Here is a 14653-nt window from a genome sequence, read left to right on the forward strand (position 1 = left end):
CACAAGGGGTAGGCTGGTGTCTGCTGGAAGCTGGTGAGGGCCACAGTGATAATTAGGATGAGGAAAGGATGGAATGAGTTCTAGAAAAGTCTTTACATAATCCCTGCTGACTAGCTATGTGGTCAAGACATTCTCAACCTGAGACTTCAGTTTATTCAGTATAAAGCAAATATTATTCTTCTACTAAAAACACTCCTCTGGTATGTATACTGGCACATTAGCACCTACCTGTATATTTACATATTATAAATTTTCCCATTAATGCTAAAAATTGCATTATGCTTGAGAAGAAAGCAATTTAGCTCCTAACAATATTAGACAGTGAAAGCAAAGAATAAACGGAAAATAACTCCACCCTCTGCAAAGCTGGATGTGAACTTCTAGAAGTTGCTCTTATTAGAATATAGTTATGGAAATTAATGCTATGCACTTTAATAAAACACAACACACTGTTTTCTTGTGAGAAAAAATAGTTCATGATGGTTACACATACCATCAACATAAGCTAAAGAAAGATATAATAGTATTTTAACCAGTGCTCCGATTCATGGGGTCGCAAAGAGTTGGACACAACTGAGCGACTGAACTGAACTGAACTGAACCAAAGATTCTGTTGTTTAATTAATTTTGTAATACGAGGTACTTTGACAACCAATAAGTGTACTACTAATCTGACTTGTATTTTTGACATGAATTATATGTCAAGGTAGGATAAAATTCAAATTAGGATAAAACAGTAGCTTTCAGTGTAAGAATATTACCAAGACACTGTACCCTTGTATATTTTATATGGAGCACCAAATGCATCAAACAAGCAAAAAATAGTCACTGTCTTCATAGTTACAATGTGTACTGTGAAAATGATTTCTTTATGACTTAGAGATACAGTACATTGCTTAAAATTTCTTAGAAACAAGATAGGAGGAACCTATACATAAATAAAATAATGGTTACTCCATATGGCACAGGCTGCTTGCTACCCTGAGCACCACTAGAGTACAGATGCTATATGGTAAACATCTTCTCCTCTGCAGATGGTATCAGAGGACTGGTTATCTTGAGTAATGAATATGGGGGTGGAAGCAATGTTGAGTCAGGAAAAAAGCTAGAGAAAGGTTCTGGAATTAGATGGAACAAAATATACATGCTTCTAAAATATTTGAATAGTAGTCATTAAACCCTATGGTCTTAACTAAACTGTAACAATCATTTTTTAAGTTACTGATCATTCTGCATGGTTTTAGGAGATTCTTTGAGAAATTTTTTAGATGTGTTTCCTATTAGAATAATTATATGGGTCCGTCTAGTCAAGGCTATGGTTTTTCCAGTGGTCACGTATGGATGTGAGAGTTGGACTGTGAAGAAAGCTGAGCGCTGAAGAATTGATGCCTTTGAACTGTGGTGTTGGAGAAGACTCTTGAGAGTCCCTTGGACTGCAATGAGATCCAACCAGTCCATCCTGAAGGAGATCGGTCCTGGGTGTTCTTTGGAAGGAATGATGCTAAAGCTGAAACTCCAGTACTTTGGCCACCTCATGCAAAGAGTTGACTCATTGGAAAAGACTCTGATGCTGGGAGGGATTGGGGGCAGGAGGAGAAGGGGATGACAGAGGATGAGATGGCTGGATGGCATCACCGACTCGATGGACGTGAGTTTGAGTGAACTCTGGGAGTTGGTGATGGACAGGGAGGCCTGGCGTGCTGCAATTCATGGGGTGGCAATGAGTCAGACACAGCTGAGCGACTGAATTGAACTGATATGGTTCCATAAGTATTAGCTAATATTATATGACTCCCTTATTATTTGCCCCCTTCTATTCCATTTTCTTCATGCCTTCTGTTTAGGCATTCCTTTGTTCTAACTCTATTCCTTTAGGTCTTGTCTTTCCTCAGTCAGATTTTGGAGACGGAAGTGGCAGCCCACTCCAGTACTCTTGCCTGGAGAATTCCATGGACAGAGGAGCCTGGCGGGCTGCAGTCCACGGCAGTGCACAGAGTCACCTGACTGTGAAACTTTCACTTTCATTTTTCAGTCAGATTTATGCTCTTTTCATAAAATGTAATAATAATATTGTTAGTGTTATTATAATTTATATCCTTCAGAACTAGAACATGCCTTAAAAAATCTATCAATGAACCTATTTCACAGATTAAGAAACTCAAACCATGGAACTGAACTGACTGTTCAAACTACAGGCTTGCCAAAAAGTAGTATGTGAAGAGCCTGAGAAGAATGGGAAATGGGCCTGTTAAACAATGTGACACTAGAATGAGAAAGCGTGCCAGGTCCTATTCTGATCAAGTATACAGCATATACAGAAGAGTCCAGACCAGCAACTAAAAAGCCTCCTGAAGAATGTAAAGTGGGAATGAACCCACGAGGAGGGGGACCAGGTGAAAACAGTGTGTGAGAATTTTGGTTAAGGTAGCTGCTTCACATTACAAATGCCCTTGCCCCACACAGAGGCTGAGAAAAGGGAAAGTGAAAAGTCACTGAGTCATATCCAACTCTTGTGACCCCATGGACTGTACAGTCCATGGAATTCTCTAGGCCATAATACTGGAGTGAGTAACCATTCTCTTCTCCAGGGGATCTTCCCAACCCAGGTCTCCTGCATTACAGGCACATTCTTTACCATCTGAGCCACCAGGGAGCCCAAGAATACTGGAGTGGGTAGCCTGTCCCTTCTCCAGCAGATCTTCCTGACCCAGGAATCAAACCGGGGTCTCCTGCATTACAGGCAGATTCTTTACCAGCTGAGTTACGAGGGAAGCCCTGAGGTTGAGACCACCAATGTAAACATTAACAGACAAACATTTCAGAATGTAATGAGGTTCTAAATATCACCTCAGTTGCCTGACTACTCTTACAAGGGAAAAAAAATGACCAGAAAATAAACTTATGTCATAACTAATCACTGTATTTTAAATATAAAGAAATGTTCTTGCCCATTATGTAATTACTCACTAGAGTATTATTCAACGGTTCTATTTTCTTTACAGAATACTTTCAAAGAACACAAAGGAGAGAAAAAGAAATTGACGCAAGAGACAAAAGCAAACTGATATATCCCAAAATTACTATTGACATTAAATTATTTAAGACAGAGCTAGGCCAGTTTAATTTTTATTTTACTAGTGTTTGTTAATTTAAATAAAGGAGGTAATAATCATGGATTAAGATCTCTGATTCCCTATAAAATACCAAGAATAAAGACTTGAGTGAAATAAAGAGAATTAAGATCAGAACTACAAAAAAAGCTGTCACTGAATCTGTTTATTCTCTATCAACTCAAAACTTTTTGTGTAGTATATTTAATATTTATTAAAAAGAGATTGCAACATATTTACTTTAGGCATAAGTAAATAGTCCAAGAAGATAGAATATGGGAAAAATAGTTTAAATTTAAATATCTTGCATTAAAAAAATGAAATTATGGGGAAGTGGCAAAGAGCAGAAAATTGTAGCTTAAAAAAAAAAAAGACCATAAAACATGTCTCAGTTCCTCCTCAGGGCACCATACCAAGTAGGATATTCATTCATCCTTCAAAATAACCTATTTGTGAGGTAGATGAACATAGAACCTATTATACAGAGTGAAGTGAGTCAGAAAGAGAAAGATAAATATCATATTCTAACACATATATATGGAATCTAGAGAAATGGTTCTGAAGAATTTATTCACAGGGCAGCAGTGGAGAAACAGACAGAGAGAACAGATTCATGGACATGGGGAGAGGGGAGGGGAGGGTGAGATGCATGGAAAGAGTAACATGGAAACTTACATTACCGTATGTAAAATAGACAACCTCAGGAAACTCAAACAGGGGCTTTGTATCAACCTAGAGGGGTAGGGTGGGGAGGGAGATGGCAGGGAGGTTCAAAAGGGAGGGGATATATGTATACCTATGGCTGATTCATGTTGAGGTTTGACAGAAGACAATAAAACTGTATAAAGCAAATATACTTAAATTTAAAAATAAATTTTAAAAAATAACCTCTTTAAAGAAAACAGGAATTTAAAAAATTAAGGCAAATACACATTTTCTGGTTTTAAGATGCTTTCCTCCTCCTCTCAAACATTCCCAAACGAATGAACATGCTTTCACCCTCAGCCATGTGGTCGTCCTGTCCCCGTGGCTCTCCAGTGCCCCTGATTCTGCTTTAAACACCACAAAGGGAACCAAGACGTTAGAATGCACGGTCCAATGCGGACTCTCAACTGTGAATGAAGAACACTATTAACAGCTATTCAGGGCAATAGGTATTCCAAGAAACCACTTCATTGCTAAATACCTAGATTTTCCCCCAAGGACAGCAAGCCCATTGCTGTCAGCTATCATGTTTTGTGATAATGCAGCTTGAAAACTAGTAAAGAAATTGAAGCTAAGCAGTTGGCCTATGAACAAAATGACTTGCAACTTTAATTCAAGCATCAGAGTTTTTTGAGAATGTCCGAGGAAAACCAGGTACTCTAGATTATTGATAAAAACTGCACCGACTACATGCACACATGCTAAGTCACTTCAGTCATGTCCGACTCATTGCAACCCTATGGACTGTAGCCCGCCAAGTTCCTCTGTCCATGGTATCCTGCAGCCAAGAATACTGGAGTCAGTTGCCACTTCCTTCTCCAGTACTGCCTATAACTGGACTTTAAATTTGGAAACTGAAGAGAGCAACTGGCCTCTTCATGACAAAAGGAAATACAGCTTGCAAGAGCACAAGGAAATGAAAATTACTAAATACTGTCATTAAACAACGAATATTAAAAAACCAGGAAAAACAAATACTGAAGCAAACGTGAACAAACGGAATACAAAAATGAAGACTGAACCTGTTAGTGATTAGACCACACTTTTTCAAGTCAGTTATCAATAAACTCTTTGTAATTAATGTGTGGAGCCTAGATAAGTATCTCATCTGATATTTAAAGTACTAAGGAAAACATTTTCAAAGAATATACTGACTCGGGGAAAATCTGTTGGTATCATCTAACGTTCAACTAATGGAATAAACATGAAAGAACAGAGCGTGGGCAACTCATTTACCTTCTAGCAGTTGGCTCCCTGACCTCCATAAAACAAAGAAAAGTAGAACAGATGATCCCCCAAGTTAAAACCTCCAACGAAACCCCAGACTAGAAGTCTGCACAAGGGCTTGTTCACTGGACAAGTATTTGTTAGGTACCTGTCATGGGAGAGGCTGTGCACTAGGCGCTGGGCAATGAATGCACCACAGCCTCTTCTCAAGGAGCTTACAATTTAACAGAGGACAACGGTAGTCAGCCATGACATGGCAACAATACAAATCTTCTGAACCCTTCCCAAAAAAGCAGCTACATAATATTTGAAATTTTAATGTGTTGAATTAAAATATTTATGCAAAGCTAAAAGGAACCATTCAGAGACCATAGCATACTTGCTCTCACCAGAGAAAAATGAAGAGTTCTAAAATGAAAACGTTTTGATTTTTGTTTGGATGTGTTGGCAAATCATCTAAGAAATCATTTAGCAACAATAAAAATGGAAAAGAGCATTCGTCAACCAGACATAAGATACCAAAACGGTTACTGTGCCCACAATAATTCAGATTTTGGCTCTTTTTTAAACCCAACTAAACCACTGTCAAAGAAATATTATCAGTCATGTATTTACATATACCCACACAATAATTACATGCAGAATAATGCACAAATAACTTCAAAAGCAAAACTGAACTGACAAAATATTTTAAAACTCATTATTTAAAATACACATACAGATTGTAAAAGATAAAAATCTAGTAACCAACCATTAATTTAAGTGAAGTATTAAAATCATTTGTACTTTTTCTATAAAGGAGAGACTCATTTAGCAACTGCTGAACAATTATGTATTTTGTATCTTGCCTATCTATATGCAAAAAAGATAACATACATCATAAAACTAACTTAGCTTTAAAAACCTCACATCTGAGATGAAAATTTAGGCCCTCTTAGGATGGAAAGGAATTTCCCCACTTAAACTGGGTAAGAAAATATGGGGGGAAATCTGTTGTAAGAGAAAAAAAGACCAAGTTATGAGAAAAGCAGCACTAGTTATCAATTACAAACTTTACAAGCAATTTAACCAGGTTACCTACTTTGTGAATTTTCTATAATAATCTCTATTTAGACATTTATTTTTAATGTGAAAAAGTACCTAAAGCAAAATTTATAAAGAGACCTACTGAGTACTGTTTAATGCCTTTAGTCATGAACTTTAAAACAGGGCTCCCCTGATGATACAGTGACTCACAATCTGCCTTGCAATGCAGGGACATGGGTTTGATCCCTGGTCCGGGAAGATCCCACATGCTACACAGCAACTGAGCCTGTGCGGCACAGCTGCCGAGTCTGAGCTCCGGAGCCCGAGTGATGCGGCTACTGAGCCCATGAGCCCTGGAGCCTGTGCTCTGCAACAAGAGAGGCCACCACAGTGAGAAGCCTGCGCCCGCAACTGCAGTAAACCCCGCTGACCACAACGAGAGAAAGCCCGTGCACAACAATGCAGAGCCTGCGCAGCCAAAAAAGTTTAAGAATAAACTTAGAAAGATAAAACAAAACAAAAATAAAAGCACAGTGTTGAAAAAAATAAAATTCTAAGCATGCTCTTAACATTTCATATTTCCACCCCAGGTAACACTGTTCAAGTCACACCAAAAAAAGCAGGAATGGTTTCATCATAATAGAGAAAAGAAGAATGATGGAAACACTAACATTATCACATCATCAATATTAAAGACATAAACAGTATAAGAGAATGGCGTTACAATACTACAGATCTGTTTTCCTAGAAAATTTAACTGTGTAAAATGAAACAAAGGTCTTCAGGCAGAGGTAGAATATAATGTTAACAACACATCACAGAACATTGTACCAGGACTATAAAGATCACTGTTAATGGTTAACAACTCTGGCATTCATTGTATGTTGTGATGCAGCTACTGACTTCTAAAAGAATCCCCAAAGTTTGTTTTATGAATATTTGATAAGTTTAGGGGGTTAGTATTTTTGTGCACATTTAGACAAACATATTGATGTACCTGCCAATCTATAAACCTATGAAATGGAACAGGTCCAAGTTAATGGTTTACAGTAAATGTACCTATCAATCTATAATAAATACTGATGGAACAGGTCCAGTTAAATAAGCACTCCGAGAGAGAGAAAAGCCATTTGAGTGCAAAAATGCCTGAGTTTACTCATCTTTTTCACAAAGGAAATGTTTACTTTCACTTGCGCTGAAAAGCTAACCAACTCAAAAGTCATTTTTCTAAAGAGAAATTATATTTATGTTCACTTTACTCACTGCTTATAAGCTTTCATTTAAATTTCTCTACATGAAGGACTGTCTAATATAAAGCATTTTACATGGTGCAAAACAATTTTTCACATGAGCAGTAACATATAGCCCTTGACTTCCATAGTAGTTTTCCATTTTAATGCTTTGGATCATAAACGTAAGTGAACAGGCTAGGACAAGGGTTTATAGAGACAAGAGTTTGGAGATGGCAGTGAGGTATAAAGTGAAGTTAAATGAAGAAGGGCACATAAGAGGAGCCGTGCGCAGAGGGTAAGGAGGCTTAGAGACAAAGGTATGGGCCATGTTCCCTTTCTCTCCTTACAACAGACGGACAGATATTTACTTGGAGACCACTGTCAAATGGCCTTCACTTACAGCTCTTTAGGTTAACATGGAGTGGCAGGAAAGTCACAGGAGTGGGAGGCCACAGGAGTGGGCACTTCCAGTCTATCCGAGTCTCTAACTCTCAACCCCATGTTATCTGCAAATCAGGAGATGGGCTCTGTGTGAGACCCAAAGAGGTCACTAAAAAAGCTGAATACCACATCAAAGATAAAAATTAATGCAAGATGGACCAAAATGCTAAATATTAAAGCTAAAACTATAAAACTCTCATAAGAAAATGGGGACATTTTCATAACACTGAACTTGGCGATGTTTTCTAGGATACAAACCAAAAGCATGAGCAACACAGAAAAAAAAACAGACAAATTGGACTTTATCAAAATTAAAAACTTCTGTACAGCAAATGACAATACCAAGGGTGAAAAGACAATTCTGTGGGTTCACAGGAGAAAATATATGCAAATTCCATGTCTGATAAGGGATTAGTATACAGAATACATAGAGAACTCTGACAACTCTTTAACACCAACAAAAAAACAACCAATTCAAAAATGGGCAAAACAAAAAATTTAAAAAAAAAATTCAACATCAAAAATGTGACTCAAATCAGAATTGGAAAAACAGAAATACAGTGTAAATTAAGTTAAAGTGTATACCAGAAGAATAAAAGAAGAGAACAATTAAAAGAGAGAAAACACATAAAGATAAGAAATAAGATAGAAAAGATAAAATAACTGAGAAGTGGTTTTTTAATTTTGAGAAAGGCAGAAAAGAAAAATAAACAAGAAAAGTAACTGCAGCTGTAGCAGCTGGAACTCATGTAAAAAGTATCACAGAAAGAGTGATCAACTGGGTCAGTTACACAGGTAAGGCAAGTAAGAAGTTAAGAAATAAGGCTGAACAGTTGACAGCTCTGGAGGTGCAGGGTGGCATGAGCCTTACTGGGTTGGGTTTACACAAAAACAATAGAAAAAGTGGATAACAAGTGTAAGTAACTCAAATCATTTTTGCCAGATGGAAATGGAGCAAAGAAACAGCACAGTAGAAAACGCAGGGTAAGTTCAAAGGCGTGTTCTTTGAGATGAAAGAAGTAACTGCAGGTCTATATACAGATGGGAATGGTTTAGAAGAGAACAAGAAACTCAAAATATACAGAAAAAAGAGGAGAATTTCTGGGCCCATAACTCTGATTTTGGCAGAAGATATAGCAGTTAGAAGATGAGTTTTAGATAGAAGCATGCTTGTTCACCTAAAGAGAAAGATGAGAAGGCATTAAATATGGCAGCATATATAGGTAAGAAGGTCATGTAGTGGAATTCTGTAGAAATTTTCTTCTTTCAATTTTTCAATGAGGTCACCAGCTGAAAGTGGGGATGGAGAGAGTTGCCGGGGCTTGGAGGAGGGAAGAAATATTGAAAAAGAAAGATTTCTGTGACTATGTACAGTGATGGATGTGACTGAATTACACTTACTGCAGTGATCATTACTGTACACAAATATCAAAGTGCTGTTATTGTACACCTGAATATAATTACATGTTAATGATACCAACAAAAATTATAGTAATAATTAAAGATTATGCCATTAAAAAATAAAACAGTCTGAGACAGTAGGAAGGGCACGGAGGGAGGACAAACAGTGCCCACTTGAGGTTCACAGTCATAAATTTAAAACAAGACCAGTCACTGTGGTTGTTGATCAACTGCACAGGTGCAGGCGAGGAGGAGGAGTGTTAGATTTAATCAGGATTCTTGCGGTTCTGTCAAGCAGGTGTTGCAAAGCAACATAAGAGCAACAGAAGAATATGGGGGTATAAAAAAGTTATAAGAAATGATTGAAGAATGTAAGCAACAGAAGGAGAGGCTGAGGGCATTGGGGGTTGTGAATCCTGGTGGGGTACTTCCCTCACCTGGACAAATGCCTCAATAGGGAATATTTCTTTGTACCTTTAATGCAAAGCGCAATATTGGCTCACAGATGTTGCACTTATGTTTGCCAAATAAAGAAACATGTTTGATAAACAGTGGGTGCATGCTCACAAAAATGTGATTAAACCAACTGGTTTCTGAAAGCCTTTTACTCCACCTATTCCCTCCAAGGAAGTGCTAATTTGCTTAGAAAAATATGGTATTTTTAAAATGAAACACCTTTTCATTTCAAGTAATATATTCAAGAATAATTTACCTTATTCTCAGTTTTCTGTGACATAATATGGACTAGAACTGACTTGCTATTTGAGTTACAGCTGAAATTTACAGTGTCTCTTATTTTTAGTTGAGGTATTCTTTAATGTAGTTGGTAATCATCAACATAAAAAATAAATTCTCTAGTCAAATTCCGAAATCCATGGTTATAGAAAGTCAAGGTGGAAATGGAGAAAAATAAATCAGCACCAATACATGACAGAATACTGATGTATTTTAAATCCCATGCCAAGCAGTCTAGATAGTTCTAACACACAAGGTTGTAAATATTACTGAACAAGGCTATTTGCTATTGAACAAAGATAAATCCAACACACTCAAAGTTATGGCCAGTGAATTCCAAACTGTTTATTTTCAAACATCAACCCCATATTTTATGGTACGACCTAGAAACCTGAGAGTGGAAAGGATCAATTAGCTAATAGAACTAAAAGTGTCTAACAATAAAATATAAACATACTAAAAATACCTAATAATATAAACATCACTGAGAAATTAAAACGAATTAACAGACAGCCTACTATTAAAATTACTGACGTATGACTAAGTTTTTTAACGTATGGAGATATATTTTTTAAAAGACTAAAAGAGAACACTACAATACAAAAAAGTGATCTTATCTTTCTTTTATGTATTTTCCCATTGAATGCGATTTTTGGATGTTTTTAAAATTCTGTAAACAAGCATGTGGTGAAATAGTAAAGACCATATAGCACTGGACAGCAGCCTTACATATGGTCATCACAGCTGAAAAATTCTGTAGCTATGTTTTACCATTTTGGGCTTCCCAGGTGGCGCTAGTGGTAAAGAACCTTGCTGCCAGTGCAGGAGACATTAAGAGACTGAGGTTGGATCCCTAGGTCAGGAAGATCCCCTGGAAGAGGGAATGACAAGCCACCACAGTATTCCTGCCTGGAGAATCCCATGGACAGAGAACCTGGTGGGCTACAGTCAGTCTGTGGGCTCACAAAGGGTCTCACACAACTCAAGTAACTTAGCACTGAAGCAATGATCAGAATTCTGGCTATTTCTCATAAATCTGATGTGAGTACATTAAAATGTTTTTTTTTCTCATTGTAGTAGTTAAAAACAAACTGGCCCAAACACTATCTTATGTCAAAAAAAAAAAAAGCGACATTTTCAGTTATGAAATAGGGGTATAAATGAAAATTAACATAAAGGTTTATATAGAACTTCATAAAAAAGAAAAATGTAGAAATCATAAGAAAACAGTATTTTTCTAACTAAGATAGATATTATTTTTCTTAAGAAAAATCTGCTTTCTGGAAAATGTTTCCTATCAAACAAAACTCAAACAGCTCCATACGAAATTTCCTAAATTGCTACTGTAATGAATGACTGCCAGTGAAAATAAAACTATTTTCATGAAACTTCATGCATAAATCTTCACTTCTAATTGCACAACTCAAGTTTAAATTCAGAAATCAAGCTGGAGCTCTCCCAAGTAACAGGAAGACAGTTGTAGAGCTGATGAGGATTTGTTGAGGTCCTCATCAGATTAGCTTCAGATGTAAAAGAGCAGCAAAACTCACAATTTCTTATTCATCAATAAGACAGACTCTTTGGGTATTTATTATTCCAGAGAGAAATGGAAATACTAGAACAGGGACTATAAAAAAATAACTGCTTAATCTACTGAAGTACAATTGCTTTCTCTGTGATGCTGGAGTCTGTAGACATCCACTCTACAGGTCTTCATCAAGACGGTAAGTTTTCTTCTTTTGAAAGTTCGTACCATACAAATGCATCAGTTGTCAGGAGTAGATGACATCCTTCTCATTAATTCAAGTTTGTCTTGTTGGACTAGGTCTCATTTTGCTTTTCTATGTTATTAACAACTTGAATGCCTCAATTTAAAATCTTCCCTTTCTCTATCCAACCCTCCATCTACTTCAAAGCACAAGCACCAAACATTCTTTCTCTCCTCTAAAATCCAGGTGCTCCTACGATAGGATTACTCTTTCCTTTATTGAATCTTTTCTTGACAAAACAAAGTTGTAACTTAACTGCAGAATAATTTCATGAATGTTTCAATTTTATCTATGCCTCTATTTAATGAGATAATTAACAGAAAATAATCAAGTCTGTGTTACAGTTAAACTTGGAGAATGCTTAAATTCTACCCACTAGTCACAGAATTAAAGCATTTTATAAAGACTACTAGGAAAACTGCCTCATTATATAACCTAGCAGAATAACTAGAAGGAAAGAACTGGAAACAAACAAAAAAACATACAAGATGATGTATCTCAGATTATCTATCTTGTGGGCCTTACATAATAGTTGTTAATTTTCACTGATACAATTTTTCCTTCCTAATTTTAAACTAACATATTTAACATTTACATCCTGGGTCAAAGTGGAACTCCCTCTACATCTATATTTAATAAAATCAAAATGATTAAATATTACAGACAGCAAAATATTCTGATAGCAGCTCTGTAATCTCAAGTATCTTCGTCTGAACATGATACTAATAGCCCTTCAGGTGAGCAAAGTCATGCACCACAGAGACAGCACAAGAACCGATAGCCAAAAGGATAAATTACACACAGTGTTAAAAAGTGGTATCTGGAGAAGCTTATGTTTCATAAGAACAATACTGATAGGTATTCTTAAAATCCAAAACTTTGTTAATCTTTCTGGTTAGAAGTAATAAAGGGAAAAAGTCCCAAACAAAACTCCTACACATTTCCTTATGACTTAAGTGCTATTTTCTTCCAAGCTTCAGAATGGAACAGAACTGTACTATTCTCAAGTTAGGAAAGGTAATCAGATTAGACATGCTTCCAAAGCTTCCTACTGCTGCAAAAAGACAACACAAATTGTACTTTTAAGAAACAGAGAGTGTATTTTTTTAAGAAACAGACACTCTGGAGATGATCTTTTCTTAATCACATTCCAAACCACAGAATACAATGTAAACAGAAATCATGAGAACTGTATTCCTCCTTGAAAACACTAGGTACACCATGACACCACCACTGAAAACTAAGATGGCAATCTTTTCAAAAGCTACAACTCTTATCACAGGCTACTTCAAATACAGTATCAGACATTCCAAAATAAATAAGGTTTTTCTTAAAGATATCTAGATGCTCAGATCCCAAAACGAGCTTGCCAACTTTGGATAAAATTCAGATATTACCAAAGGAAACTTGTATAAGAAGAAAACTCAGTCCTGCTTTTCAGTTCCCTAGGTGAGTAGAGTTGGACCATGCACCCTATTTCAGTCAAGCAGATTTGCTCATATTTCAATCATTGTTTCAAACATAAAAATTAATTTCTGAGGGTTCTGAACAAGATGTCATGCAAGAGCTGCCAATGCAGATATAAGGTCTTCCTGAAATAGCTAAAGCTTCCTAAGAAATCGCAACTTTAAAATCCTGCCTACTAAAGGCAAGAAAATGGGATGATTTAAGAAGGAAACAAGAGGTTACCGTGGAAAGGTAGATGAAAATGCAAGAGAGCCAGAAGCCTCATAATTGGCTTGTAGACCTCAAGAAGCTTAAATCCCTTTTAACTTTTAAAGAAATTTTTCTATCATTTTACCAACAATGTTGCCCCTATTAATCTACATGCATAAAATTAAAATCAACTACACAGACTTTAGTTTTCTAGACTAAAGTATTGAAAACAGTAAGTAGGAAGTCACTGAAAGAGGTATTTACAAGTCAAAACTCCATGTTTTTTATATGGTATACTATGACCTCAATTGGAATACTAATAAATCTATAATTCGTTAAATTTTAAAATAGAAAATTACTGTACAAGATTTTTTAGGTAGTAATCACTAGCTAAAACTCAAGTTACCTCACATTCCATCCGCAGTAATGCACCAAGTAAAGGACCTCTCCACCTTCGACATCAGAATCTTTAATACTAGCTTCATACATTTTTTGATTTTTCCCTCGTCCATACCGCACTTGGACTTTCATGCCTGGTGGATAGCACTCAAACTCCTCTTCCTCATTGTTGTCATCATCCTCTTCATCCTCTTCCTCCTCCTCCTCCTCCTCCTCCTCTACTTCTTCATCATCTTCCTCTTCCTCTTTATTCGTTTCATCTCTTGAAAGGTTTAAAAAACTGCAGTTAATAAAAGACACTTCATAAGCTTTTCAGTTCCAAACCACATAAATTGATAAAAATCGTGGCTGTGATTGTTCCGGGAACAGCAGGTTCCAAGCGTATGATATTCTCTGAGTTTCAATTCAATATTAAAAACTAAACCTGTATGAGATGGCCATGGATGATTACAGAAAGATATATTCAGAGAAAATGAAAACTGAAAAGTAAGTGTATTGAAAGAAAATGTCCAACAGGCAGAAGAACAGAAGTTGTGCTGAACAGCAAGAAACTAGCTAGTAAGGTCGACGCTAACATTTTCCTCATGTTTTATTGTAGAATTTCTTTACAACTCAGTTAACAAAAACAAAAATCATCGTAACTCATAGCCATTTTCTGACTAAAAAATAAATTTCATTCAAATATTTCCAACCTCCAGATAAAAGTTTAAACAAATTTTTACTAGCCAATGGCTAGTTTTAATAATTAAAATAATTTCAACCAGATTTTCTGAAGTTGTATTAAATGAAATATTGCTTCACCTTTTATAGGAATATCCTACTAAGTTCACATTAAAATCGCATCAAGTTTTTTCTATTCTTCTAAACTTCAACACAATTTCTGCTCTCTTTTCTCCATATTTACCAAAAGTCCTCTTCTACCAATTCTCTCAACTTTAAAGTTCTGAAGAAA

At 36.3% G+C, this 14653-nt stretch overlaps 1 protein-coding gene across 6 annotated transcripts in view; it reads right to left on the reverse strand.

Annotated features, from left to right (window-relative positions):
- ARID4B (AT-rich interaction domain 4B) overlaps positions 1-14653 on the reverse strand; it is a 140085-nt gene that overhangs the window by 25148 nt on the left and 100284 nt on the right. For 3 of the 6 annotated variants that reach the window (XM_069571573.1, XM_069571572.1, XM_069571578.1), the window contains exon 17: positions 13709-13963. The exons of 2 other annotated variants lie outside the window; for them this stretch is intronic. In XM_069571573.1, coding sequence (XP_069427674.1) covers positions 13709-13963 — 255 coding nt within the window. The remainder of the gene's footprint in view (positions 1-13708; positions 13964-14653) is intronic. One more of the 6 variants, XM_069571574.1, reaches the window with a different exon arrangement.

Source organism: Ovis canadensis, chromosome 25 (genome assembly GCF_042477335.2).
Source record: "Ovis canadensis isolate MfBH-ARS-UI-01 breed Bighorn chromosome 25, ARS-UI_OviCan_v2, whole genome shotgun sequence".
In the NCBI taxonomy this organism is placed as follows: domain Eukaryota; kingdom Metazoa; phylum Chordata; class Mammalia; order Artiodactyla; family Bovidae; genus Ovis; species Ovis canadensis.